General features: G+C 43.4%; 2 protein-coding genes across 4 annotated transcripts in view; one reads left to right on the top strand and one right to left on the bottom strand.

The window, feature by feature from the left end:
- The window catches only part of SPIRE1 (spire type actin nucleation factor 1), a 134,270-nt gene extending 128,328 nt beyond the window's left edge, over positions 1 to 5,942 (top strand). Inside the window, exon 16 of the mRNA XM_082046309.1 lies at positions 539 to 5,942. Within this exon, the coding sequence (XP_081902435.1) occupies positions 539 to 791 (253 nt within the window). The 3' untranslated portion in view covers positions 792 to 5,942. The remainder of the gene's footprint in view (positions 1 to 538) is intronic.
- Positions 5,943 to 8,195: 2,253 nt separating this feature from the next.
- Positions 8,196 to 22,846, bottom strand: PRELID3A (PRELI domain containing 3A). Of its 3 annotated transcripts, XR_014183479.1 has the most exons (7): positions 22,504 to 22,783; positions 19,601 to 19,769; positions 19,096 to 19,185; positions 18,271 to 18,341; positions 18,074 to 18,176; positions 10,461 to 12,423; positions 8,196 to 9,845 (listed from the first exon to the last, which is right to left on the bottom strand). XR_014183479.1 is itself a non-coding variant. In XM_082046933.1 (6 exons), exons 1-6 carry the CDS (start codon positions 22,533 to 22,535, stop codon positions 12,310 to 12,312), a joined length of 576 nt encoding a protein of 191 aa, XP_081903059.1. In that variant the 5' UTR covers positions 22,536 to 22,846; the 3' UTR covers positions 8,196 to 12,309. The 3 variants fall into 3 exon arrangements, 2 of the variants coding, with proteins under 2 accessions (XP_081903059.1, XP_081903058.1); XM_082046933.1 differs by having other exon boundaries at positions 8,196 to 12,423; positions 19,604 to 19,769; positions 22,504 to 22,846; XM_082046932.1 differs by having other exon boundaries at positions 8,196 to 12,423.
- Positions 22,847 to 23,672: the final 826 nt, after the last annotated feature.

The following is a 23,672-nucleotide window of genomic DNA, read 5'->3' as shown; positions in this document are numbered from 1 at the left end:
CAGAGATAAATCTCGCAGGCCAGGTTGATTCACTGAACAGGAATTCAGTGATCTCTTAAACAACTTTATCTTTTTTTTTCTTAATTTTTCTGATTTTCACCTTTTTTTTTCACTTTGACGTTATGAAGTTCTCTGCTGGTTTTATATCTTATACGCAGATGGTTGTCAGAGTTAATCCGATAAATTAAATATAGAAGAAATGCTCCTTTTTGAGGGGATCTACAGTATAAACCACCTGCATAAATCACGAGGTTCTATGATGCTGTGTCAGAGTAGCCAAACACATCATCTGCTTATAGTTATTAGGAAGGTTGTTGGTTGTTTTTGTCAAGGTAAATGTTACACATACCTCCAGTTAGTGACCCTGCAGCCTTGCTGGGGGTCGTCTCCAGTGTTTTGTCCCTGCTGTCATTTTTGGGACAGAAGAAAGGAAGATTTGAATGAAGACCATTCCGACGTGCTGTTTCCTGAAGGTGTCCCTTGGGGCCCACTCCCATGCTGCTAAATAACGTGACAGCTCCTGTCTTTTGCCTTTCAGGTTGACCTCAAGGTCCAAATCTGTGGATAAGTCACATGAAGAGTTTCCCAAAGAATTAATGGAGGACTGGAGCACGATGGAGGTGTGCGTGGACTGCAAGAAGTTCATTTCAGAAATCATCAATTCCAGCCGGCGCAGCCTGTCCCTGGCCAACAAGCGAGCCAGGTTAAAAAGGAAAACGCAATCCTTCTACATGTCATCACCGGGCACCTCTGAGTACTGCCCCTCTGAAAGGACGATCAATGAGATTTGAGCCTTGTGCCTTTTTCTTTGCTTTTGTCTCCATGAGGTCGTCATCCATGAGCAAGGTCACTGAAACCGGGTCATCATTCCGTCGCTTCGTTTCACTTGACTGGCTTGAATTTGCATTCGATCACAGGATTTCCTACTCCAGTGGTTCCCGGGGACACAGAACTCTTACGTTTAGATCTGGGCAGAATGATACACGACAGGTCAGCTGCTCGCACTGGAAGAAAACTGATAGTTTGAAATCGTTGCCTCTTTTGTATGTGCGTGTTGAAACTAGAAAGCCTTTTCTTGCTTTCAATCTTTTTTTAACCATGCTTTGAATCATTTTTTTCAGGAGATGAGCTGAAAACTTAAGTTGAACGAAGAACCAAATCTAACAAAGTGTCAGTGTTAGCACGGTAGCCGGCAATAAGTCACATTGGCATTACCACCCCAGTAGTAATGCTCACGTCCTGGTTGAAACAGCAAAGGGTCCTGTCGCACAGCAGACACCAAGTGTGAGCGAGTGTGGTCAAAACCACCTTTCTTTGAACTGTTTGGTTGCTCTGAGATCAGGGTTCAGCACAGGACACCATCCTGGGGCAAAATACGTGACAAAGCTGTTCGCTGGTGTGATTGCCCGTTCCCCTGAGATGCTGGACTTTTGAAGCCTTAGTGCACTTCTCGGTGTCTCCTGAGCAGGTTTCAGTAGTTTACTTTCTATCTTGAATGTATGACGATGATGACTACTAGTAGCAGTGAATTTTCACAGTAGGCAGAGTTGTACAGTTTATGGGGAGGATGGGAAATAAGGGAGGCTTCTAATTTTAACCTGTAAAGTTCTTGTGGTTACTCGGAGAATACGGTGTGTAAGGTGTACATTTGTATTATAATGGAGCACACAAATACTGCTATAGTTACGTCTGACAGCATATCCACTGGCAACCCCATTTTTTCTGGGGTTTATAACTTGGCTGTAAAAATTCGTGTTCTGCTGAAATTTGGGACAGTGCTGTCTCAGATTGGGAGCAATCTGTCTTTTTTTCTTTTACCTTTTTTCCTTCTTTTTCTCATTTTAATTCACCTATGAAAGAGTGCTAGACTAGTTGTTTAGAAATTCCAACAATGTTACAACGTTAACTGACATCTCATGCTTTTTTGCACTTTTTTTTGGTACTCAAAATACTTTTTTTTCTTAATTCGGGCATAGCCAGAGTTTAGTCAATAATTTGGGGCCAGAACATTTTGGCATTTAAAAACAATCTAACATAGCCAAGTTATTAATACTTGAAAATCAACTACTGTAACTTTTTCATAAATTTTTTAATACCCTGAGGCATATTTAATATCTATATAGCAGTGTATTATAGAATGACATAGCAGAGAAGTTTCAGATCTATTTATTAACATTTCTATACTTTGGATTTAATGAGAGATACCTCAGAACTGCTCCAAAGTAGCTGGGACTGGAATTCCATAACATGATTTTAAAGATGTATTAATCAAAGCAGTTTCTCTCCTCTCCAAATCTCGTGCATTGGAAAGCCCAAGGGATGGCAGACTGTCCCCCCAGCCCCAGTACCAGGGGTGCTTGTCCCCACATGGTAGCTCAGCTCCGGTCCCACTGGGGGCTGCCTCCTGTTGCCCAGGGGAGCGAGGTTTCCCCTTCAGAGTGTATTTGCATGTTAGGTTGCAGCCTTTGGAGCAGCCACTCGTATCGTATTTTTCTAAGTCAATTTGAAAAGGACATGAAAAAAATCTCCTTAAACCTTCCCAGGGACTCATCCGTCCTTGTATTTTTCTTCAAATGCCCCCTTGGAAAATGAGAATGTTTGCATATGCAGGGCTTATTGAAATAGTTTTTAATTTTTTCTGAAGCAATGCAAAGAGGAAGAGCAGGGCTGGAGGCTCACTGTCCCTTGTAGCTGTCTCGGCCCTCTCCTTGGGCTACCTCTGGAGACGCCTTTTCATAAACTCATAGAATCATTTCAGTTGGAAGAGACCCTCAGGATCATCGAGTACAAACATAACCTAACCTAACTCTAGCACTTGCATGTTAAAGCACACGGAGCCCTGGCGTGAGAGAAGGATGTAGGAGCGCAGGAGGCGAGGAGCGCGGGCTGATTGGAAAGGTCGGCTGTTGCTGGAAGGCTCGCCCGATCTCAGTCACATCAGCACTTTTTCTTGTTTCTGTGCCAAAACCAGGCCGTGCGTTTGCTGCACAGCACATCAGGAAAGCTGGACTGAAAGAAACGCATGAAATCTCGCTTTGAATCTCCCCTCTTGTTTTTTCTTAACCTTTTCTCCTGGAAATGCCCCAGCCACACATTACAATCACTCAGTCCTCCGCTCGCTGTCATGTTCCCTGCCATCCTCAAGCCACTGAGGTGCAAGGTATCCCGCATGTTTATTTTCCCCTTTGAGAAGGATTTAGGATGTCACAGAGAGGGCAGGATCAAGGACTAAGTCAATCCTGAGTGTGTGAAAGAAAATGAGCCCCTCAGGGTTCACCTGGGCCACCCTGTGCCTCGGGCCGTGCTCTGGCTTTGCCCTCCTGGGAGCCCTTGGGTCAGGCCAGGCTCTGCCGCGCTAGGCAAGGCACGGACCCAGAAAGCTCAGTGGTTGTACAAACTGCTCCACATTGCTCACACAGAGACACCACGGGGCCGGTCCCAGACGCCTTTTTTCCCCTGGAAAAAACCCTCCGGGCTGCTGACACGCGTTGTGGCAAGCTCCAGAAAACACGGTTCGGGGGCTGCCTCTCCCCTTCCCTCCCATCCCTCCCTCTGCCGCAGTCGCTCCGCATTATCCCGGCATCTCATTCCGCAAAAGAAAAAGCAGCGGGTTGGTTTGCCAGGCAAAGCCTGGAGGAGCTGCGCTCGCTGGCTGCCCGGCTCTCTGCGGAGTGGGCTATTTTTAGCTTTCCATCTCGCTGCTTGCGCTCGCCTCCCAAATCCACCGCAGCCGCTCTTCTGCCTACCCCGCGGTGCTGCCCAGCATGTCCTGCTTACGGTCCGAACTTCACATTTAGCGTCAGAGGATGAAATCAGAAGCTTGTAAATATGTGTAATATATTTATTAATATTTAGGAAGTCTCCATCCATCATGCAGTTCAAATCGACTTTCCCATCATGTTTTAAAAAGGAAATGAGTCTTATTTATATGTGTGTTGGCTATTATCTTTCTTAGAGTTAATGCTTTCGGCCCCCTACTACAGTTTGCACTCCTTAGGCATTTTAGAGCGAGTTACTGCTGAAAAGAACATGGGACTAGCACAGTAAGCTCCTCCCTTCCATGAATTTTTAAAATATCTTTTTTTAGCTTTATTAATATGCCCAAGGTCTGTTTAAATATCTCATAGGAGACCCAAGGAGTTAAAAATGCTGCTGGTGGCACTGGTTTTGTTGGTTTGTATGTGAACCTGGCTGTGGAGGATTCAGAAGCAGCTCTGCCCCACGGCAGCGATGGGGGAGGCGAGCAGGCCTGTGCTGCGGTAACAAACCTGACCTGTCAAATGTTCGTGGTGACAATAGTGCTTATGGGGTTTGTTGGTTTTTTTTTCCCCCTCTCCCCATTGCTTCCTTTATACAGGGGTGTTACCTGGCAAAAATAAAATGCCTTTCCATTATAGCCTTTGTCTGTGTTAATTATTCATGTGGAAGCCGATTTAAATATTCTGTCTCTCTCCTTTTTCATGCTTTTCTAGTTTTGTAAAATTAGTCAGACATTTTCTTTGGCAAAGAATTGTTGATGAAAAGGATTGAATAACAGCTGAGCACTGGCTGGGCTGCAGGAAGCGCTGGAAACATAGAATTATGGAACAGAATCATAAAATCATTTTGGTCGGAAAAGACCTTCGAGTCCAACCGTTAACCCAGCGCTGCCAAGTCCACCACATGTCCAAGGACTCTTAGAATAGCAATAAAACTGCTTCTGTAACCCCAGTGATGTGATTAGCACATAGTGACCGTTTCCAGCCGGCTCCGTTACCAACGTGTCGCTCCTTCCAACGCCGACGGGCTGTAGGTGGGATGCGCTTGTCCTGCAGGTAGCCCTGGCTTAGAAAAATGCGCATCCCTCGCCTTCAGGAGAGAAATGCTGGCAGCCTTCTGGAGAGGTTTTTGAATGATTTAGTTTTTAAACCAGAAGCAGAGAGAACATTTTAACCACAATGATTATGTTGTTCTCTTTTCTCTTTCAAGCTCCCTTTTCCCCCAGGCAAATTTAGCATCAGCTTCCATGGTTAGTTACTGGCTGCATGCTGCATAGGTTGAAACTAATTTAAAAGCTCCAACTTTAGACGCTGATTGCTGCCTTCATGCTTTACCTCATCCAGCAGCTCTGTACATCATTTCAGAATGTCTCTCCTACAAGGTCAGTCTCATCTGTGAAACAGCGACACCACACAGGCACAAGGGAAAGGTGCTGCGACTGTACACTCTGGTGCTACAGCATATGGATTATGTTAATGTTACCATCAAATTTTATACTTTCCATGTTAATGACTTGGAGCTGCTCTGGTTTATTTCTTCTTTTATATGTATGTCTGTATCTTAAGGTCAATCTGAAAATGTTTATCAATATTGATTCCAGCTATAAAGATGTGTTCTGTTGTTTCTGTCTGATTTTTACTACCGTGTTTCAGTTTTTTTGGGTATCAGACATTACCAGAATTTCCTGGTAGAGCAACCGGAGAGGGGCATTGGCTCAGTCTGACCTGATACACAAAGACACAGAAGTAAGTTCACTGGTGGTGTCCTCGTGGCAGCTCAGTCGAGTCCAGTGCTGCAGTGCCCTTGGCTGGCAGAGCTTGTGCGAGGCCTGGGGGCTGAGCAGACAGAGCCCCCAGCCCTCCTTGCGTCCTCAACTCAACATGGGAAAATCCCGAAGCTGCTCTTGTTGCTCAGTTGAGCAGGCGCAAGCGCCCGTCCATGCTCCAGGGTCCCCATCTGTGACAACAGGGACTACAAAGTGGTTACAAGGGTTTAAAGAATTTTGAGAGCCGCTGCTGAGGAGCTGAGTGCCGAGCGTGGGAGTTAATGGCATCCTGCGCTGCAGGCTTCCACCCCTCTCGGTAGCTGACAGCAATCAGCGGCACCAAATTCCAGACAGCTGAAACTTTACAACACTTCGATAAGCCAAGATTTGTGAATGAATTTTACCATGGTAGGCTGCACTCAACAAATGTCACAGGGTGACAAAACCCGCCTGGACATGTTCCTGTGTGCCCTCACCTAGGCGTTCCTGCTCCAGCAGGGGGATTGGACTAGATGATCTTTTGAGGTCCCTTCCAATCCCAAACATACTGTGATACTGTGGTGTAATCTGGAGATGGAGCTAAATAGTTATCAAACAGACACAGCAGATCTTATGTAGCAGTAGCTTTGATGGTTTAGTTTTACTGAACTGCAATTCCGTAACTTTCCAGTTTCTCCTCTGGTCAGGCTGTTTTGCAGTGGCCGTGCCTGTGGAACCGAGTGTCAGATACGCAGCAGGTTGCCTGGGCTCGGTGTCCTGGAATGGCAGCAGCCGCTGCAGTCTGCAAAGGTCATCGAGGTGGTTTTGGTAGAACAGTTCTAGAGGAAGCCATTTGGCATAGACCTTTCTGTAGCTAATAAAAAAATACTTTTTTTAAGCAGATAGTCTTTTGAGGTGCCAGGCTACTTCTTGTACAGTCACAACTGGATAAGAGCTGTTTGATTATCAACCTATTTGATTAAAAAATTAAAACAAAAAAAAAAACCCCAACCTGCAAGTGCAAAAAGGTGAGCACTCAGTATGAAAAAATTAGGTTCTTGGTGCCTCCTGTGCAGTTGTAGTGTTTACATTAAGCTATGGGTCCTCATTGTGCTTCCTTAACCAGTCACGTCAGCGTTTTAACAGTGGGAGCCAGCAACACCTTGGCTTTGGCAGGACAGGCTGTGAGCCAAACATTGCAGGGTGGGATTGTTGAACTGGATTTCAGGGGTTGCTAAACCTGGAATTAAAGGAGATTGGCATAAGTTGATGCAACTTCTGCAGAAATTTGGCTTCCAAAGTTTGGTGGGAGTAAGCACCCAGTTCAGCTGATTATGTATGTAGAGGCTGCGTTCTCATGGCCCAGCTTACAGGACAGCTGGAGGCCAGGGACAAGTTTGGCTTGGGCAGTTTAAGATGGGCACGAGTCTGTTGAAGGGGCTGGCGGCTACATTACCTGTGAATTAGAGAGCAAAACCAAGATACCATGAGGAGTGTGTTTGAGCTGTGCTGTAGTTAAAGCTCCCTACCCAACCCCTTCCTTTAAGAAAGGAAAAAAGAAAATCCCAAACAGAAAATGCACTTTTTGGACATCAACCAGCCTAAAGCACAAACCCTTCCCCATTGAACTTCTGCTTCTGTGCTGCCACTGCACATGTCCCATCTGTGTGGCTTCAGGCACGCCCGGGGCATCGGCTCTAACAGAGAAAAGGCAATAGAATTGGCTTCTGCTTCTTTTCATGTGATGTGGTACTGAAATGCAAGTTCTTGTTGATGCTTTACTAATAAAAAGTGATTTGAAATGGCAGTGCATTGCTCTCACGTCCTTGAGCTACCTGTAAAGATGCCAAGCAGCATTTCGTAGTGCAGCTGGTAAGGGCACGTTCCACATCAGTTTGGTCAGTTAGAACCCTGAATTTAACCTGATTTTAACCAGGTTAGAAACAAAATTATAGAAGAGTCAGACAGGGAAAGAGTGTAAGAGCAGGGCCCCAAATTAGGAACCATTACTGATGAATTTATTTGCAGGTGCCTTCCAGTAAAATGAGAATTCTACATCAGTCACCTTAGCTGTGGGAAAATTCAGAGGACAGGACTTGTGCTTCACCAAAATGCCTTTTCATTGAACAAATCCATAGCGAAAGCACAACCTGCCTTCTGGAGCTGCAATCAAAAGGCTAGCCCATAACCTGCAGGATTTCGACCAGTGGCAATTACTGTTGATGGGGTAAGAAGACAGTTTATTCAGTTAAAAAGGTCCTACAAGTCAAGGCTAATCATTTCAGGTGACTCCTTCTGTTTTACTGCAAAATGACGCAGCTACCAGACCCAAAGGGAGGTTCCAGCTGAGGTGCAGAGGATCCCTGCAGAGTTTTTGACCAGAATGATGCTTGGCTGACAGCAAGCCCCAGGGAGCCTGGTACTGGGACCTGCTGCTCACACAGCACAGACTAACATGCAGTTTTCTTCAGCCTCCTCTGAAAACCAACAGCCCATTTTATATGACAGGAGTTACACCCAGGAGTGTTTTTTTTAACCTGAGGATGGCATTTATTTAAGATAGCACCGTAGTGTACATAGACGCTTCACAGAGTCCTGCCCTTCACAGCTTACAATCTAGGATGATGCAAGAACAGGTATTACCCACTGCTCCACCTGAAGATTTAAATGAAAAGTGTCACAACAAGGAATGTCACTGGTCATCTTAGTGCTCCTTTATTACATCATCACATACATCAATGCCTGATATGTGCTATACATCAGTTCCCGATACATGCTAAGTGCTGCAGTTCAGTGCCTTTACTTCCATTGAGCAGGTCTTTCAAGAATGCTGCAACTTTTGCTAGGATTGCCCATTTTCCCAACAAATACAACCCTTCTCCCATTGTACCTGCTGACCTGGTGGGGAAAAATAAGTAAGTAGTACAGGGGAGCATGGAAGACTCACACTGGCACTAGGGCAAATCAGAAAAAAAAAGGATAGTCTACACAAAACCAATGACCCATATGACCATTTGATCATACTGCTGTAAGTTAACACCTTTTCTTGCTAACATGAGCCTGTTCTGCACTAGCATGAAAAATAAACACCAACCAGAAACCTGAGCTTACCTCAAGTCAGGTACCATCAACATCTTACAATCTGACAGGGCCAAGAGCTCACGTGCCCAGTTTGCCAAACTCTGGGAGCCGGCGCTGCCAGCTTCCCTCTCTGTTTTCCCCCGCAGTCAGAAACCAGCTCCCCCCAGCTTCACCAGTCCACAGCAGGCGTGTGCCATGCAGCTGTTGTTACTGGGCAGGGTGAGCAACCACACATCTAACCAGCCTGGAGCCCTGATATGCTGGCAATCAATTCTTAAAGCCAAACCCTGCACGCACACCCCCCTACTCCCTTTCCCTCAAATTGCAGCCTAATGGCTGAGAAACACTGAGCTGCAGGCCTCAGTGGACTGAACAACAGCAGCAAACAACCTCCCTCCATCAACACACCAAACTCGACTTTCTATTTTCAACTCTGCAGAATTTTTATTGAAAACGGAACTTGCTACCCATTGATCAGCATGGTTACAAGTGCTGAGCTTGCTTCTGCTTGGTCAACATCCTGCCAAGTTAATGCCTATAAACTTAACACCATTTCTGCTTTATAAACTTTTTTTCTCCTACGTACCTGGCTGTTTCTGCACCAGTCCAAAAAGCTGCCCCTCACAAACAGCCCAGCACTTTCTCTCACAAGTGGCTGTCTGCCCTTGACAGAGATCTCACACACTACAGGTGACATAAAACTGACTTCAGAAACATTTTTGAGCCATTTCCAGTAAATAAAGATGGGGGGGGTTCCCTAGGGAAGGACTGGGGTACAAGATCAAGATAAGCAATTTCAAACACGGGCTGGGGATTTTTGCCCAAAAGGTCAACTCAACTGTAACAGTGACAGAACTGGAGTGGGAAATGGAGTGCTTCAAAACCAGTGTCATGCATAGCAGGGCTGAACATACAGATACAGATCCCATGGAGAAGACTCACATGGTCAAAGGAGAAGAAAGGTGGGAGCCCCATGTGCAAATTAGATGAGCAGAAAGCAGAAGAGTGAAAGTGTCCAGGAAAGCTTACGGGAAATTAAGAATCTGTTTATCTGCAAAACACCGGAGCCTACCTGCTCCCAGTGTGACCACAGCCTGCAAGGTCCTTTGTATGCATCGGCGAGATGAGCAACCACGGGAAGATCGATCAACCCAGATGTGCAGGAGTGTCACCTACCCCAAAGACAAGGTGAGAAACAGCAGCACTGTCCAGCAGCAGAGAGAGGTGGCTGGATAACAGAACCAGCCTCTGGATTTTCTTCCTTTTAAAATAAAAAGAATTACTCTTTTTCTTAGCCGAAGCCTCCCCACTGCCATTTAGTCTAGAGAACAGCAGAAGAGGACAAAGCACAAGCAGGCAAGGTGCTGATCCATGGCACATGGAGCATCAAAGAGACTGGCAAACAAAGTATCTAGCTCTCTGCTTCCTAAGCAGCATGAAACATGGAGAATGAACCGCCCAAAGCCTACAGCAGGGAATGAAACTGAAAGGAGATACTGCAACACAAGCAGGTAAGGATTTGTTTCTGGAAGAAGGAAACAAAGTGCACAGAAAGTAATCCAGAAAACTGATGCATAACTGGTACAGGCCCTAGGGTATGGCAGAGGAGTTCGGCCCTGGACAGAATGTAGGAGCCTCTGCTGACTCTTCTGGGACACCAGCTAGTGCTGGAAGGTGCTACACGCAAGACAACACTAAGCAATGATTTCAAATGTGATGCAAGAAGTACCTTTAGACAATTCTTTTTTCAAAACGAAGCAATACATGAGCCTCTCCAAAGACATTTCTACCCTGCTTGACAGCTATGCTTCCATCATCTCCAGCAGGCATGTACGGAAACGCTGTAGCACAGGTTTCCACATGCACACACACTTACTCATCTCTTCCTTTCCTTTGCAGAGCTCTGCGGTAGCTGCGCTCCCCTTCCCAGCAGGAGCTGGAACATCATCTGCATTCTTTATCCAGGAAGCAGCATCACTCCTCTGAGAAGCACAGCTGACCCACATCAAAGCTACCCAGCGTATCTTCTGGAGAGGAGCTGCCATCAGACTTTAAGCTCTAAATTTCTGTTCCAAAACAAGAAAGGCCTTAGGTCCATATAAAAAGAGCAATGTAATTATTAGCCACTCATTTAATTGCTTTTGACTAATATATATACATCTTTTAAAATTAAGTTTATTCATTAGGATCACGTCATTTACTGATAGTTACACCCAAATTAATGTTCACTTTCAAACTAACCAGAATAAAAATGCTGAAGTTTCCCTTAAGCTATAGACACTTTAAAATTACCAGATCAAAACAGTGACCAAGATTTTATTCTACTAGTTTTCTAGAAGTGACTCATGCTCTTTAACAGCTTCCTAAACACAAGCTTGCCACTCACACAAGTAAACATCCTTACATTTATTTCACTTTGTGTGCACACCCAAAAATAAGTTAAAATGCCCTAATAGAGGGCTGTTTAAGAAACATGTACTACACCTGGACCAAATATGAAAATGTTGTGAACATCAGAAAAGGCTAAGATTATTACCAATATATAATTCTGCATGTTTCATAGGAAACAATTTCTGCAGTTACTGGAGTATTTTTTCTAGATAATGAGAAGCACTTAAAATGATCCTAAAAATGTTTTGTACCGATGTGGAAAAGTGTTGATAAAATTCAGTTACACTGGTAGTCAGCAGTTAGTAGAAAGCACTCAAAAAGGTGAGTCCATTTGTTTTCCTTGTACTCTTGTTTTCTCCATTCAGGGCATGAAAAGTTCATGGAACTGTACCCTTTGGATTTCAAATTTCCTGCTTTTTTCAACTCTTCTGGTTATTGCGTCAGTCTCTCCCTCAGTTGAGACTTGATGTGAAGAGCAAGGACCAGCCTAACAGCACAGTCTCTTCATTCAAGCAGCCTACAAATACATTTCTTAGAGATAAATAAGAGAAGTATTTTCCAGCACCTTCCAGGAATCACTACTCCTCTCCTCGTAGGGAGGGGAGGAACTAGGGCAAGTTAATAATATGAAAATAAATTATTAATATACCCTTCTCCCCACAGACATACACAAAATTAGGCTATTAACATCAATAGAAACTTTCTCTTTGTTTGGATAGAAACATTTAAGAGGTAAAAACATCTGTGTGTCATGTTCAGGTAGCACATTTAAACACCGTGAGAAAAATCAGTACCACACAAGTTTTATCTTTTCGGGCTCATCCTCTATCTAGATTTCTAATTCTACAGTATCATGTTCTGACTCAGACAGTTCCCTTTAAATGATTATAAAACACTATCAGACTACAAAATGGACAAAATTCAGTGCTCTAGTACCTATCAATCAGCCCTTCACAGAGCAAACAATCACGTGGAAAATTCTTAATACCACACGTGCATTCTTTTCAAGTTTTGAGTACGAAAAAACGAGATGGTGTAAATATAACATACTCTCTCCTTTTGTTATAAAAGGCACATCTAGGCAGTTTTAAATGTGCTGTTTTGTTTCCAGTGTTAAAAATAAATTGTTTAAATGAAAAGAGCGTCTGCAGGAGGTCAATTTAATCTTCAGTAAGCAACAGGAGCTGCTGCGGAGATGGTAGATGAGGTTACTTTTCCGCTGATGCGATATTCGTATAAATATATAAAATCTATGCAGATCAGCCTTGGAAGGGAGATCTTCAATGCAGTCTGCAGCATAAAACTTTTCTGCCAGTTACTTGGTATTTTTGCTTTTACTTTTCCGTTGACGCTGCTGCCATGGCTGGTTTCATGCCTTCACGTGTTGACTTCAGCTCCTCCAATTCTGTGTTTAGTTTGCTGATCACCCACTCCAGGGCATCCCGACCCTGCCAGGAAAATACTGGAATTTAGAATCAGAACAGATACACCACCACTGTTCATGTTTCTATAGTTTTTTCCTCTGTCAGACATGAAACTTGTTTCAAAATTAATTCCGTGTCCTGCATGGTTTGATAGCAAATTAAATCAGTGATTTGTTAGCATCTTCTTACTGAAACTTCACTGCCAAGTCATTTGCTTAACCCATAAGCAAGAAGTAAATGCCATATCAGTGTGAGCTCCCAGCAGCACACCTAGGCAAAAAGCCTAATCCACTAGTTAGGTTCCCTTGTGTAAGCATATTGCTGGTCTTATATTTGCTGCTCCCACCGCCTGAAGAACACCGAGGCATTTATGGCAAAGTCTACATACTGTTCTCAGATTCATTAGCCGAGTTACACAGGTACAGCTATTGAGAAGATCCAGGATAAAGAAAGATAGACTTCCAAGTGCTCTTTGAAGTAGCAACTAATTGATTCGATCTCTAGCGAGAGTTCAGAGAGGGATTCACAGCGAGTTCTGTATTCATGCACAGCAACTTTTCAGCATATAAAACAGGGTTAACTGAGAGACTACAGCCCTACATTTTACATCAAGGCATGGTCTTTCTCTGTTCAGTTCTCACAGCTAGGCACTGACAGCCAATACTTCAGTAAGAACTGGGGATTCCAATAAAATAAGCATGTCAAAACCCTGCTGCAGCAGCTGCTCCCCAATGACCATAAGATGAGCAAGCAGCCACACAATAAAGCCAAGACAATAAAGAGAAACACTTTAACTAAACAAAAGTGCAAGATTTTAGAGCTCCACAATCTCAGAATCACAGCTTTTGCCAAAACCAGCAGATGGGATCAGAGCAGGAAAATACCTGGCCTTTCTTCACATAGAGAGAAGCCAAGAGATATTCACCTCTATTACCCCACTAAGAATAAGAAGTACAAACACCGGAGAACAGTAACTGGGAGCCACGTGGCTCTGGCCATGTCTAGAGGGATTCTGGAGATAAAGGGTCTGAGCCCCAAAAAGTCCTGTCTTCAAGAGAGTGCCAGTGTTCGAGTCCTCTGCAGAGGCTGAGGAAAGGAGGGAGAACAGCCCTACACACACAGAGCTGTTCTGAACTCCGATGTACTGTTTTTGTTGCATGCATTATAGGTGATAAAGTGGAAAAAAAAACAAAAACCAAAAAACAAAAGAAAACCAAACAAACAAAACAAGCAAAAAACCAAAACCCAAACAAACAAACAAAAGCTCTTGAAGAGTCCAGAACCTGCTGTTGTCCTGTTATGTCCTGTTATGAATCACTAAGCATGAACAAGAATCTCTATAAACAGCTTTGAAAACCTCAAAACGTAACAAAAAAGTCAAACCAAAACCTCTACATATTCTTGAAGAATTGTTTTTGGAGTTTAGGAACATTACTCTGGAACAATATTAAAAGGCCAGTTTTAGACTCCACAGTGTAACCTCTTAAAAGAAATTAAGTTTTACTACGAATAAAGCACACTTATCCCAAGATCGTCACTAAGTTCGATCAAGGGCTGGCTGCTTCTCTTCCAGTTTTTCATATTTACAGGGACTCACACCATAAATACTAATGCAGCATCTGCACTGACTGACAGTCCTTACACAGAGAAAAGCCATCCACATATCACAACAAAGCGTTCAAGCCTTGGCCAGAGCTCAGAAAGGGAGATTCAGCCCTACTCAGAATTACCTCAAGAACTAGTATCTTTAAGTTAACTTAGTTCAAGATATGCCTTTTAAAAAATACTGACAATATTCAAGAAAGCATGATCTAAGCTGTCCAATTTAAGTATGGGTTGCTGAAAAAAGCCCTTAGAGGAGCATGATTTAACTTCTGTGTTCCTTCCATTTGAGCACCAAATCAGCCATGCTTCAGCAGGTGATAGCTTCCATCATCTCCACATCCTCTGCAAGACCTGGGAACACCAGCAAAGCACAGCTAAAAGCACCCAGATGGGAGTAGGCTACTGCATAGCAACAAGTTGTAACAAGCCATGAATTAATGGAGTGCTCTGCAAGGAACAAAGTGGGGGGAGAGAGGGGGGAATCATCTTTCAGTAAGCATGCATTTGGATATTTAAAAGTCAGGTTAAAATGTCCTCTCTTCAGTCCTCTCTCACAGAGAACTGAGTAAAGACAGGAACATCTTAGATGTTGTATTTCTCTAATTGCACAATGAAGACTTGTCAGAAAGTCAAACACCTTTGACCTAGAAAATGCTCAGCAGGAAACTGCTGAGATTCTTTCCAGGTCCTGACTACAAAACAAGCAGGTCATAGTGGTTTAGTTTATGTATTTGTTGATAAGATAGATAACATAAAGAAAAAAAAATCCATGACATTCAACTGGAGCACCAAGATATTTCCTTCAGCTTTTGAGACTACACAGGTCTGCACATTTCCTTAGACCTGCACACACTACGTGCTATACTTTGCAGCTAAGAAGAAACTTGTGGTATCGGCAAGGAAGATTTCAGCAATATTCTGCACAGGAAATTAAGTTATAAAATCTTAATCAGATGCAAAGCCTCCAAGTACTGTAGGACTACCCAGTTACCAAAAAATAATCTGACAGAGGATTGGTCTATAAAGTTTCATATTGTACAGATTCTGTAGTAAGTCATTAAGCAAGCACATTCATAACCAAGCATGCATATTATATTAGTTTTTATTGCATTTGTTAGCAGTATGACATGTTTGACAGACCAAATGCTGCATACGAAGACTTGTTGGTAGAGCTTAAGTGACTGATAAGTGCTGAGCCTTTGTAGTTGATGTTTTCCAGAAAAACAGCCATAAAAGCTTAGTGGAATGAGAATGTAAAAACAAACTCATGGCATACACTGATCTCAAAGTAAGCACTGTTAAAAACCTGTACAATCTTAACCAGGAGAAGCAGCATAATGATTTTTTTTTTCTTTTTTAAAAGAATCTTATTAGTTGAAGCATAAGCCAATACAGGAATGACAGAGGCTACACTGACTAGTGGAAGGAAAACAATCTGCACAGAGGTATCACAGAGGCAAGTACACACTGTTCTCTCAACCTTGAAGTCAGATTTTTTCATAGTTACGTCACTTAAGGGACACATCACTACCGAAATGAATATAACTACAAGAGCAACAAAAACCACAAACAGTCTGGCATTCTGACAGCTTCAAGCTTTGTACAAATTCCCACAGAAGTTCACAGGAGGGCAACAATATTCCTCAGGCATAAGAAAAGCAAATACAATTTCACTATGCAAAAGATTACCCCTGTTAGGTAATCTGTTTCAATAAATCAGTTTTATATCCTAAGAATACAATTCTCTTTCATTTTTATAATGCCAATTCCAGCCACTAACCAATTTATTAATTTCTTTCGGGTACCAGTTTTACATACTGAAATGACAGAAACTAGGAGCAGATGGAACACTTGGTGGAGGGACTCATCCACATGCCTGGTTATCCACAGTCATTGTTCCATTTTCAAACCATAAGAAATACTGCGTGGCACAAGACATGGCTGCAGCAAGTTGATTGTGCAATGACATAAGCACAGGTTAACTGACGCAATCCAGATCTGACCTACTCCCACTCTCTGCAACTGCAGTGTAATGAACATGTTTGCCATTCCTGTTTGCAATGTATATAAAACATACATGCAGGTTAATTTATGAAATTCACATGACAACAATCCATGCACGTATTTGCTAGGAAGCTGAAATGCTGTACCAAGAAGAAGAATGCTGGCATTACCACTAGTTAGTACAAACTGTAGATGTGGAGAACTGCTAGCTTAGAGCGCTTTCAGAATTTTGAATTATCCACTCAATAGCATCCCACCCCTGGAGCAACACAAAAAAGATTTACAACACATGGCAAATGATTTTCCCATTGTTATTAAAAGTAATAATGTGTCATCTGCCACCTTTGCCTCAGAGCTAAATCTCAATGCTTCCTACTTCTTCAGAACAACAACACATTTTTCAGCGACTTCAATGAAGTCTAGGAGGGGTGCTAAGAGCACAGAAGCACAGCACAGCATGCAAGAAGAACTCGTAACAGCAGAGTAGATTACTGGCTAGCAAACAAAGGGCTGGTAACAGCAAATACAAATTCCTGCCAAACTCAAAACCTCTGAAGAGACTCTTCAGTGAAACACACAGGTCAAGAAAGTCTTTTTGATTTGCAAGAAGCTTGTGAGTTAGTGCATTCCTTGAAAATGGCAGAAGAACAATCTTTAAAAGAAATAGAGTTCCCACACAGGCAACACCTGAAGAGGCACCAAGAAATATTTACACTCTTCCTCCAAGCTCAATAGAGACATGCAAATGTGACAGACACCACAAGAGGAACTCAGTCGGCACTTTTAAGTGTGCCCAGTTGATCTGGACATTCCAACTAGCTGGTGCTTTGCTACCTCTGAGTCAGACTGAAGTTTGGTTGTGAGTCAGATTTGGACTTCTCTTTCAAGAATTTGTACCCCACACAGACTTTTAAATGGAAAATGGATCAGAATAGAATTGTAATTTAACTGAAATACATCCTATTTATGACTTTCAAACAAACACAGGGTGCACTCAGCTAAAGTTACTCTTTAGTTTCTAGAAATTACCTATCACTCCTTCCCCATCTCCTGATTTTAGCCTGTTTTCCTCTCATTTTTGGAGAAGTGCACAGAAGGGAGGAAAAGGAGGCCTCCTCTTCTCTGATCTAGTTGGTCAATATTCCCTCTCAAGTTGGCTTACACTGCCTTGGTCAAGCACCATCTCTCGCAAGGACCAAGGCCTGGCCAAAACACAAGCTCTCTGGCATAGCAGGAGTTACCTGGGCCAGACTCCCACAGCGCTGAACATCTCCAGCAGCGCAGAGCACAAACTCAAATTGCTGGGGCACTCACCCTGCTGTTTGGCAGTGATGCCTGTGCTTCTCCAGCAACTCCATTTCTCTCCCACCTTCTCTGAAGAAGCATAGGACAAAGTGCCCAAGAATAAGCACTCCCATAGCTCTGCCTGTGCTCAAGTGCAGCTCCATGGCTGCAAGCCAAGTAGGAAAAGCAAGCACAAGACAGAGGAGTCGGTGTAGTGTTACCTACAAAAGTCAGCATAGTTTCACCTCTTCAAAGATCGTGCCTCTGCTTACACTACATTACTTCCAGCCAAAGGCAAGGAGCAGCTCAATAATGGACAGGGAACTGGAACAACTGACAAAGCAGCACAGAAAATATGCTAGCGTTGACTGCTAAATCTGAAAAGGAAGCTATATTCACTACTAGCACTACCTCCTGGAAATAGGAGGATAGTGTTTAAAAAGGTGCTTTGGAAAAAAACAAAAACAACAAAACAAAACAAAAATCAACTAATAATTAACAATATGTTTCTGCTACACATAACTGCAGCATCCACAGAGCAGTTTGTTTGTTCTGCTGTGCAATTCTAGCCGAAAAACAAAGATGAAGTAGAGAAACCTTTTCATACTTTGGGAAATTATATTCTACTTGCTGAGGTCCAAAAAAAAAAAAATCAGTTGAAACTCCATGCACAATGTTTAGAGAAATTAAATACAGTATTCAGCACATGTGACTGACAGTTACTGTTTCAACAAAAAGAAAGGTGGTGGGGAGAAAGAGAGAAAACAGAATAAAGATGTACCTTTCTGGCATTAGAAGATATTGTGCTTGCCATTAAGCTTTCCAGATAACTGCTCAAGCTAATGCCTTTAACAGTAATAATTGCTTCTTGAGTTAGCACAGTTCTAGAAGAGAACAAAGAAAAATTAATACCTAAACTGAATTGGACTAACATAATGTCTCCTATACACAAAGAAACACACAAATATCCTTACTTACTTTTCAGGGTTTTCAGGATGAGGTGTATAAACCAATCTCTCATCAACAGACACCAAGTTTGTGAGAGTAATCTTAAAAAGAAAAAAAAAAAGCTGAAATCTTCACTTCCCACCTTTAATTTTTTTGTCACCAAAAGCACTACTCAAGAGTAGAACACTCAATTTAGTGTCAGAGGCAAAGCAGTGTACACAGAATATAAACTCAAACCACATTCAATAAAAAGACCTATAAAAGGTGATGCATCTTCTCATATCCTAGATCTAATTATATCAAAGTTTCTATTCACGATACAAAGCACAGCTTTCCATTAATTTTCCCTGATTTAGGGCATGCGATTCAGAGAGGCTCTTCGAGACCAAGACCATTATAACACTATTTGGACTATACAGAAAATTAATACTCAGGAAAGACAATGCCTCTGTACAGAGGTAGGGCTCTCCTACAGACAACTTCACTTTAAATCTGACAGTTACAAGTTCCCAGGATACCAAAATACAGCATAATACTTCATTTATATTTCGAGAAAAAAAAGGCATTTCACATGAAAACTTCTGTTGTGTAATGTAGAACAAGCTATTAATTTCAAAGTCAAACTATTTTACACGCATCCTAAGAAATAATTGTACATTAAAAACAGAATCACAAATGTTTGATTCCTAAGTATTTAAGTTTCCTATTTGTGGAAAGACGTAGGGAAAAAAAACTAAGACGTGGACATTGCTGCCTCCTGATCAAAGATACAAACACATGTCTAATCTAAATATTAAGAGCAAAACATCTAATCCCCAGAACTAATTACCAGAAATTTCTTTAGCTGCCACTCACATTCGTTGAGCAAAGCTCCATCTTTTTTTCCACTGGATCCACCACAGAATGTTCTGCAACGTAAGTCAGGGTTCTACTTGTTCCTAAAATCTAAAAGTGAAGAAACAAAAGAAATTACAAATTTTAAAAATTAAGTACTAAAATTAAAAAAAAAAAGGGAGAAACGCATAAATGTCAAGTTCTTAGTGACCCCAGATAAATACAAAGTAATTAATGAATACCGCAACACTCTGATCAGTGGGAAGACTACATCCTGGTAGGTTGTATCAGCCATATAGCATGACACAGACCAGACTGGAAGGCATGTGTAGACATACACACACTATAAGCATATTAAAGCCTACAATGTATTCTCACTACTAAGTACACTAATTGCAGCTTATGTGATATTTGTGGATGATATTTCCTATAAATTAAGCTTTTACTTTGAATTCGGCTCCAATTCAGATGATGACATCAAACTGCATCACACCCTTAGTAAACCATTAAGCCTGTAAAAGCGTACCGCCTTTACGATACTCGGCAATCCCCACTCTGTGCTGAGGAGACGGTGACTGTGCAACCTCCCCTGGTTATCAAGGCTTCTGTCGAGGACATCTACTCCTACCACACTGGGATTCATTGGGTTGGGGTACTTTCTCATAGCAGCTTTGATCACTGTATCCCAGGGGTGTCTGTAAAAAGAAGAGGAGACAATATTTGCAACTCTTTTGTATCTAATTGCAAGTATTCAGACAACATAACAGGGTGTTTCAAAGAGATGGGCACAATTTGAAATCACCACATCTTTGAAATTGGGTCCATCTTTCTGAAACACCCTGTAAATCAGGGATCTAGTTTGTGTAATACGGCACATGCTGTAACTTCATAGCTTCCAAAAGTCCCTGCAGGATACAATGATGCTTGGAAAGGCAATAAGACCGTATCAACACACAAACAAGAAAAAGAAAATATTCCTTTCTCCAGAGTGAAGAAAGGAATTATTAACCCAAGACTAACAGAAATGAGAGCAACGGGCAACAGTCACAAATTGTTGCAAGTGACATTCCAGTTAGCTGTGCAAAAACCCCACAATAACAGGGTAGCTGTCCACAAAGATCGTTGAGATTCATTTCAGAAATCAACTGGAAAAGCAACCTGACCTGACATTTAAGTTAACCCTGCTTTAAGAAGGCAGCTGGACTTGATGACCTGTAGAAGTCCACACAAATTCTTCTATAATTCTAAGCACACCAAATAAACTAAAGAAGAAATTATTAGCTTTTGTTTCTTCCTATAGCAAAAAAGCAAAGTGTAAGTCAATTCAACCAAAAAAAAAAAAAATCAGGAAGTTCAAAATAAAGAAACAGATTTTCAGAAACCACATCAGCTCACTGTTGATATGATAGGTGCAGTCTGTACCTGTACTACTGCTTCCAGAAACTTGTTAGCATGCACTACATTTATGGATACTTTTCTCAATACAGAACTGGTTTTATGAGACAAGTTTTGATACTCTCAAACTCCAGAGATCAGAGCAGACCCACTCCTGGAGGCCAGGCTGTCCACATCCACATGGCTCATGTTGTGGGACTTCATATTTCTTCTTCTGAAAGAGGGGGCTAGAGAAATCATGGACTTGATCCAATATTGAACTTCTGTCCCTAAGCAATTATTTCTATATTCAGCATAACTGACAGATCTCGAATGAAAAGTTTATAATCTTGAAAGGTACTTTTAAAAATTCAGCTATTGATATCTAACTTAAGAAGCCTTGGTGTGCCAACTTGCATGTAAGAGTTGCACTTAGGTCCCTAAATGGATTTGATTTCTAAGAATCCTACTTTTAATCTTAAAATAGACCAGTACAGAAGAGAATCGACAGTACACCACCACAAGAATAAACAGAAGCTTGGAAAAGGAAGTTATTTTTCCAACAAGAAGACAAAGAAAAGGTCTTTCAGCTTTATTAGTGTAAGCAGGAAAAACAGAGCCCTCAATTCCTACATCAGAAGGGGAACTGGAGAACTATTCCTTGTTATCTGCAGTAACTATACACCATCATCAACAGAAGATATACAAATTGAAAAACATCAAATTTCTGTTAAGTGTCTTTGAGGGATTTTAAGGGTTAGAGATCTGATAAGCTACAACAGCATTTTATAAACCCCTGAACTATATTTTATTAACCCCTGTAGATAGTTCAGTTTAGTTGCTTTGAACAATCTACACCTGAACACATTACACCATAATATGGGGGTGTTCCAATACATACCTTGATGAGAAAATGCCAAATAAAAATCGATTTTGTGTTTTCCAGGTGACACGTATTCATCTCAAACTCAGAAGTTATGTCATACACAAGCAGCCTTTACTAGCTTCTGCTTGCCATTTCATATTAGAAGCTACTGTTTACTTATACTAATGTTAAAGCTGAACACCTAATACCTATGTCAGTTTTGTTAATGAAATTAAATAAGTTTAAAACTGCATATCTGGGATATTTTGTAAATATTTTAAGAACTGTCACCCCTGACACTCTTCAGGTTTCAGGATTTTCAAGAGACCTGTAGCAGGTGAGTTATCTGTGGCATTTTAAGAGTTGCACTGGAACTCCTGTGTCCTCCACACCAGGTCCCCAGTGCAGCTCGATATATACCTGTTGATACTTTTGCCTGTTGTTCCCTTGTTACACAAAGGTGGAACTGGATGACCAGAACAATGTGCAAAATGCAGGAAATGCAAGAAAGGACTAATGGTCAGAAAACTTACTCAGCTATCACATATGTTGTCTTAAGGCATCTCTGTGAGAGTATCTGACGGCTAAGGTAACACACCTACTCTGTCCATACCTCTTGGAATAGATCATCAAGTACGTCAGTAGTTTGGGATTGTTTGTTTTTTTTAGTGTGTGAAAGTTATTTTTCCTTAAATACCCACATCTCATCAAGCGATTAGGCTGCCGGGCCACTTCCACCACAGCCCCGTTGGAATGGTATTTCCCGCCGAAAGCGGCAGGAGATGGGAGAGATCCCCCCACGGGGTCCGAGCGCGCAGGAAAAACCCGAAGACGCTGCCGGCTCCGCAGCGGTGGGAGCGCTGACGCACCGCCGGGCCCGGCCCCAGCCCACCCCCCAGCGCCCACAGAAGCCGGTGCCCCCTCCCTGCCCCCGCCTGCCGGGCGAGCCGTCGTGCCGGCACAGCCGCTCGGGAGCCACCGCCGCTGCCAGCCTCCCTCCTCCGACCGCGCCCGCCCAATTTCCCATTTCCGCGCTGGCAGTGCCCGGCTTCCCCCGCACGGCGCGGCCCGGCCCGGTGAGGCGCCGGAGCGGCGGCCCGCCCGCGCGGCCGGGGGAAGGAAGGAGCGGCGCCGCCGTTCAACGGCCGGGGGCCCCGCCGCCCCTCAGCCCTGCCCCCCGCGCCCCTCACCCGAACACATGCTCCGAGCTCCAGATCTTCATGGCCGCTTTCCGTCTCTCCTCAGGGCCGGCGGGATGGCAGGCGGGCAGCAGCACCCGAGCTCGGCGGTGCCTGACAGCCGCAAGCAGGTCGGCGAGCGAGAGCAGCGGCGGGGGCGGAGCTCCGGGTGCCGGCACTGGCCGTGCCCGGCCGGCTCTGCGTCATGCACTGCCGTCACCGCCTGGTACCGCCCGGCCCTGGAGAAGCGGCATCGCGCATGCGCACCCGGCGCCGCCGTTGGCCCGCACGCTCCGCCGGCAGCAGGGAGGGCAGACCCAGGCGCCTGCGGGATCCCCATGGGCTGCTCGGCTTCGGCTCGCTCTGGAAACGTGCAGCCTGAAAAAAACCAGCCCCGTATTACCAGGAACGAACCGATTCCCCCCTGCGGTCCCTCCGCGTCGCGAATTACTTGCGTTGGAGTTTTGCTTTCAACGTGCTAACGGTTGTGGGTGTAACATACAGCCAGGTGTAGTGTGTGTATTGCTGCGCCTAGGAGTGAAATGATCACAGAATCATAGAATCATTGTTGCTAGAAGAAACCCTCAAGATCATCGCGTCCAACCATAACCTAACTCTGGCACTAAATTATGTCCCCAAGAACCTTGTCTATGTGCCTTTTGAACACCCCCAGGGATGGTGACTCAATCTCTTCCCTGGGCAGCCTGTTCCAATGCCTGACAATGCTTTCCATGAAGAATTTTTTTCCTAATATCCAATCTGAACTGGCCAACTTAAGGCCATTTCTTCTTGTCTTATTAACTTGCTACTCGGGAGACCAACCCCCTCCATGCTACAACCTCCTTTCAGGTAGTTGTAGACAGCGATAAGGTCTCCCCTCAGCCTCTTTTTCTCCAGGCTAAACAGCCCCAGCTCCCTCAGCTGCTCCTCATCAGACTTGTGCTCCAGACCCCTCACCAGCTTCTTTGCCCTTCTCTGAACTCTCTCCAGCACCTCAATGTCTTTCCTGTAGTGAGAGACCCAAAACTGAACGGAGCATTTGAGGTGTGGCCTCAGCAGTGCCCTGGTCCTGCTGGCCACACTATTCCTGATGCATGCAAAATGCTGCTGCCAAACGCCTTAATTCACGAAGTAATTTTATAGTGAACGTCTCGATATAAAAAGCACTACATATGGAAAAA

The sequence above is a fragment of the Streptopelia decaocto genome (assembly GCF_964273445.1).
Source record: "Streptopelia decaocto genome assembly, chromosome: 2".
NCBI classification, from domain to species: Eukaryota; Metazoa; Chordata; class Aves; order Columbiformes; family Columbidae; genus Streptopelia; species Streptopelia decaocto.
This window is presented reverse-complemented; position numbering and strand designations above follow the sequence as displayed.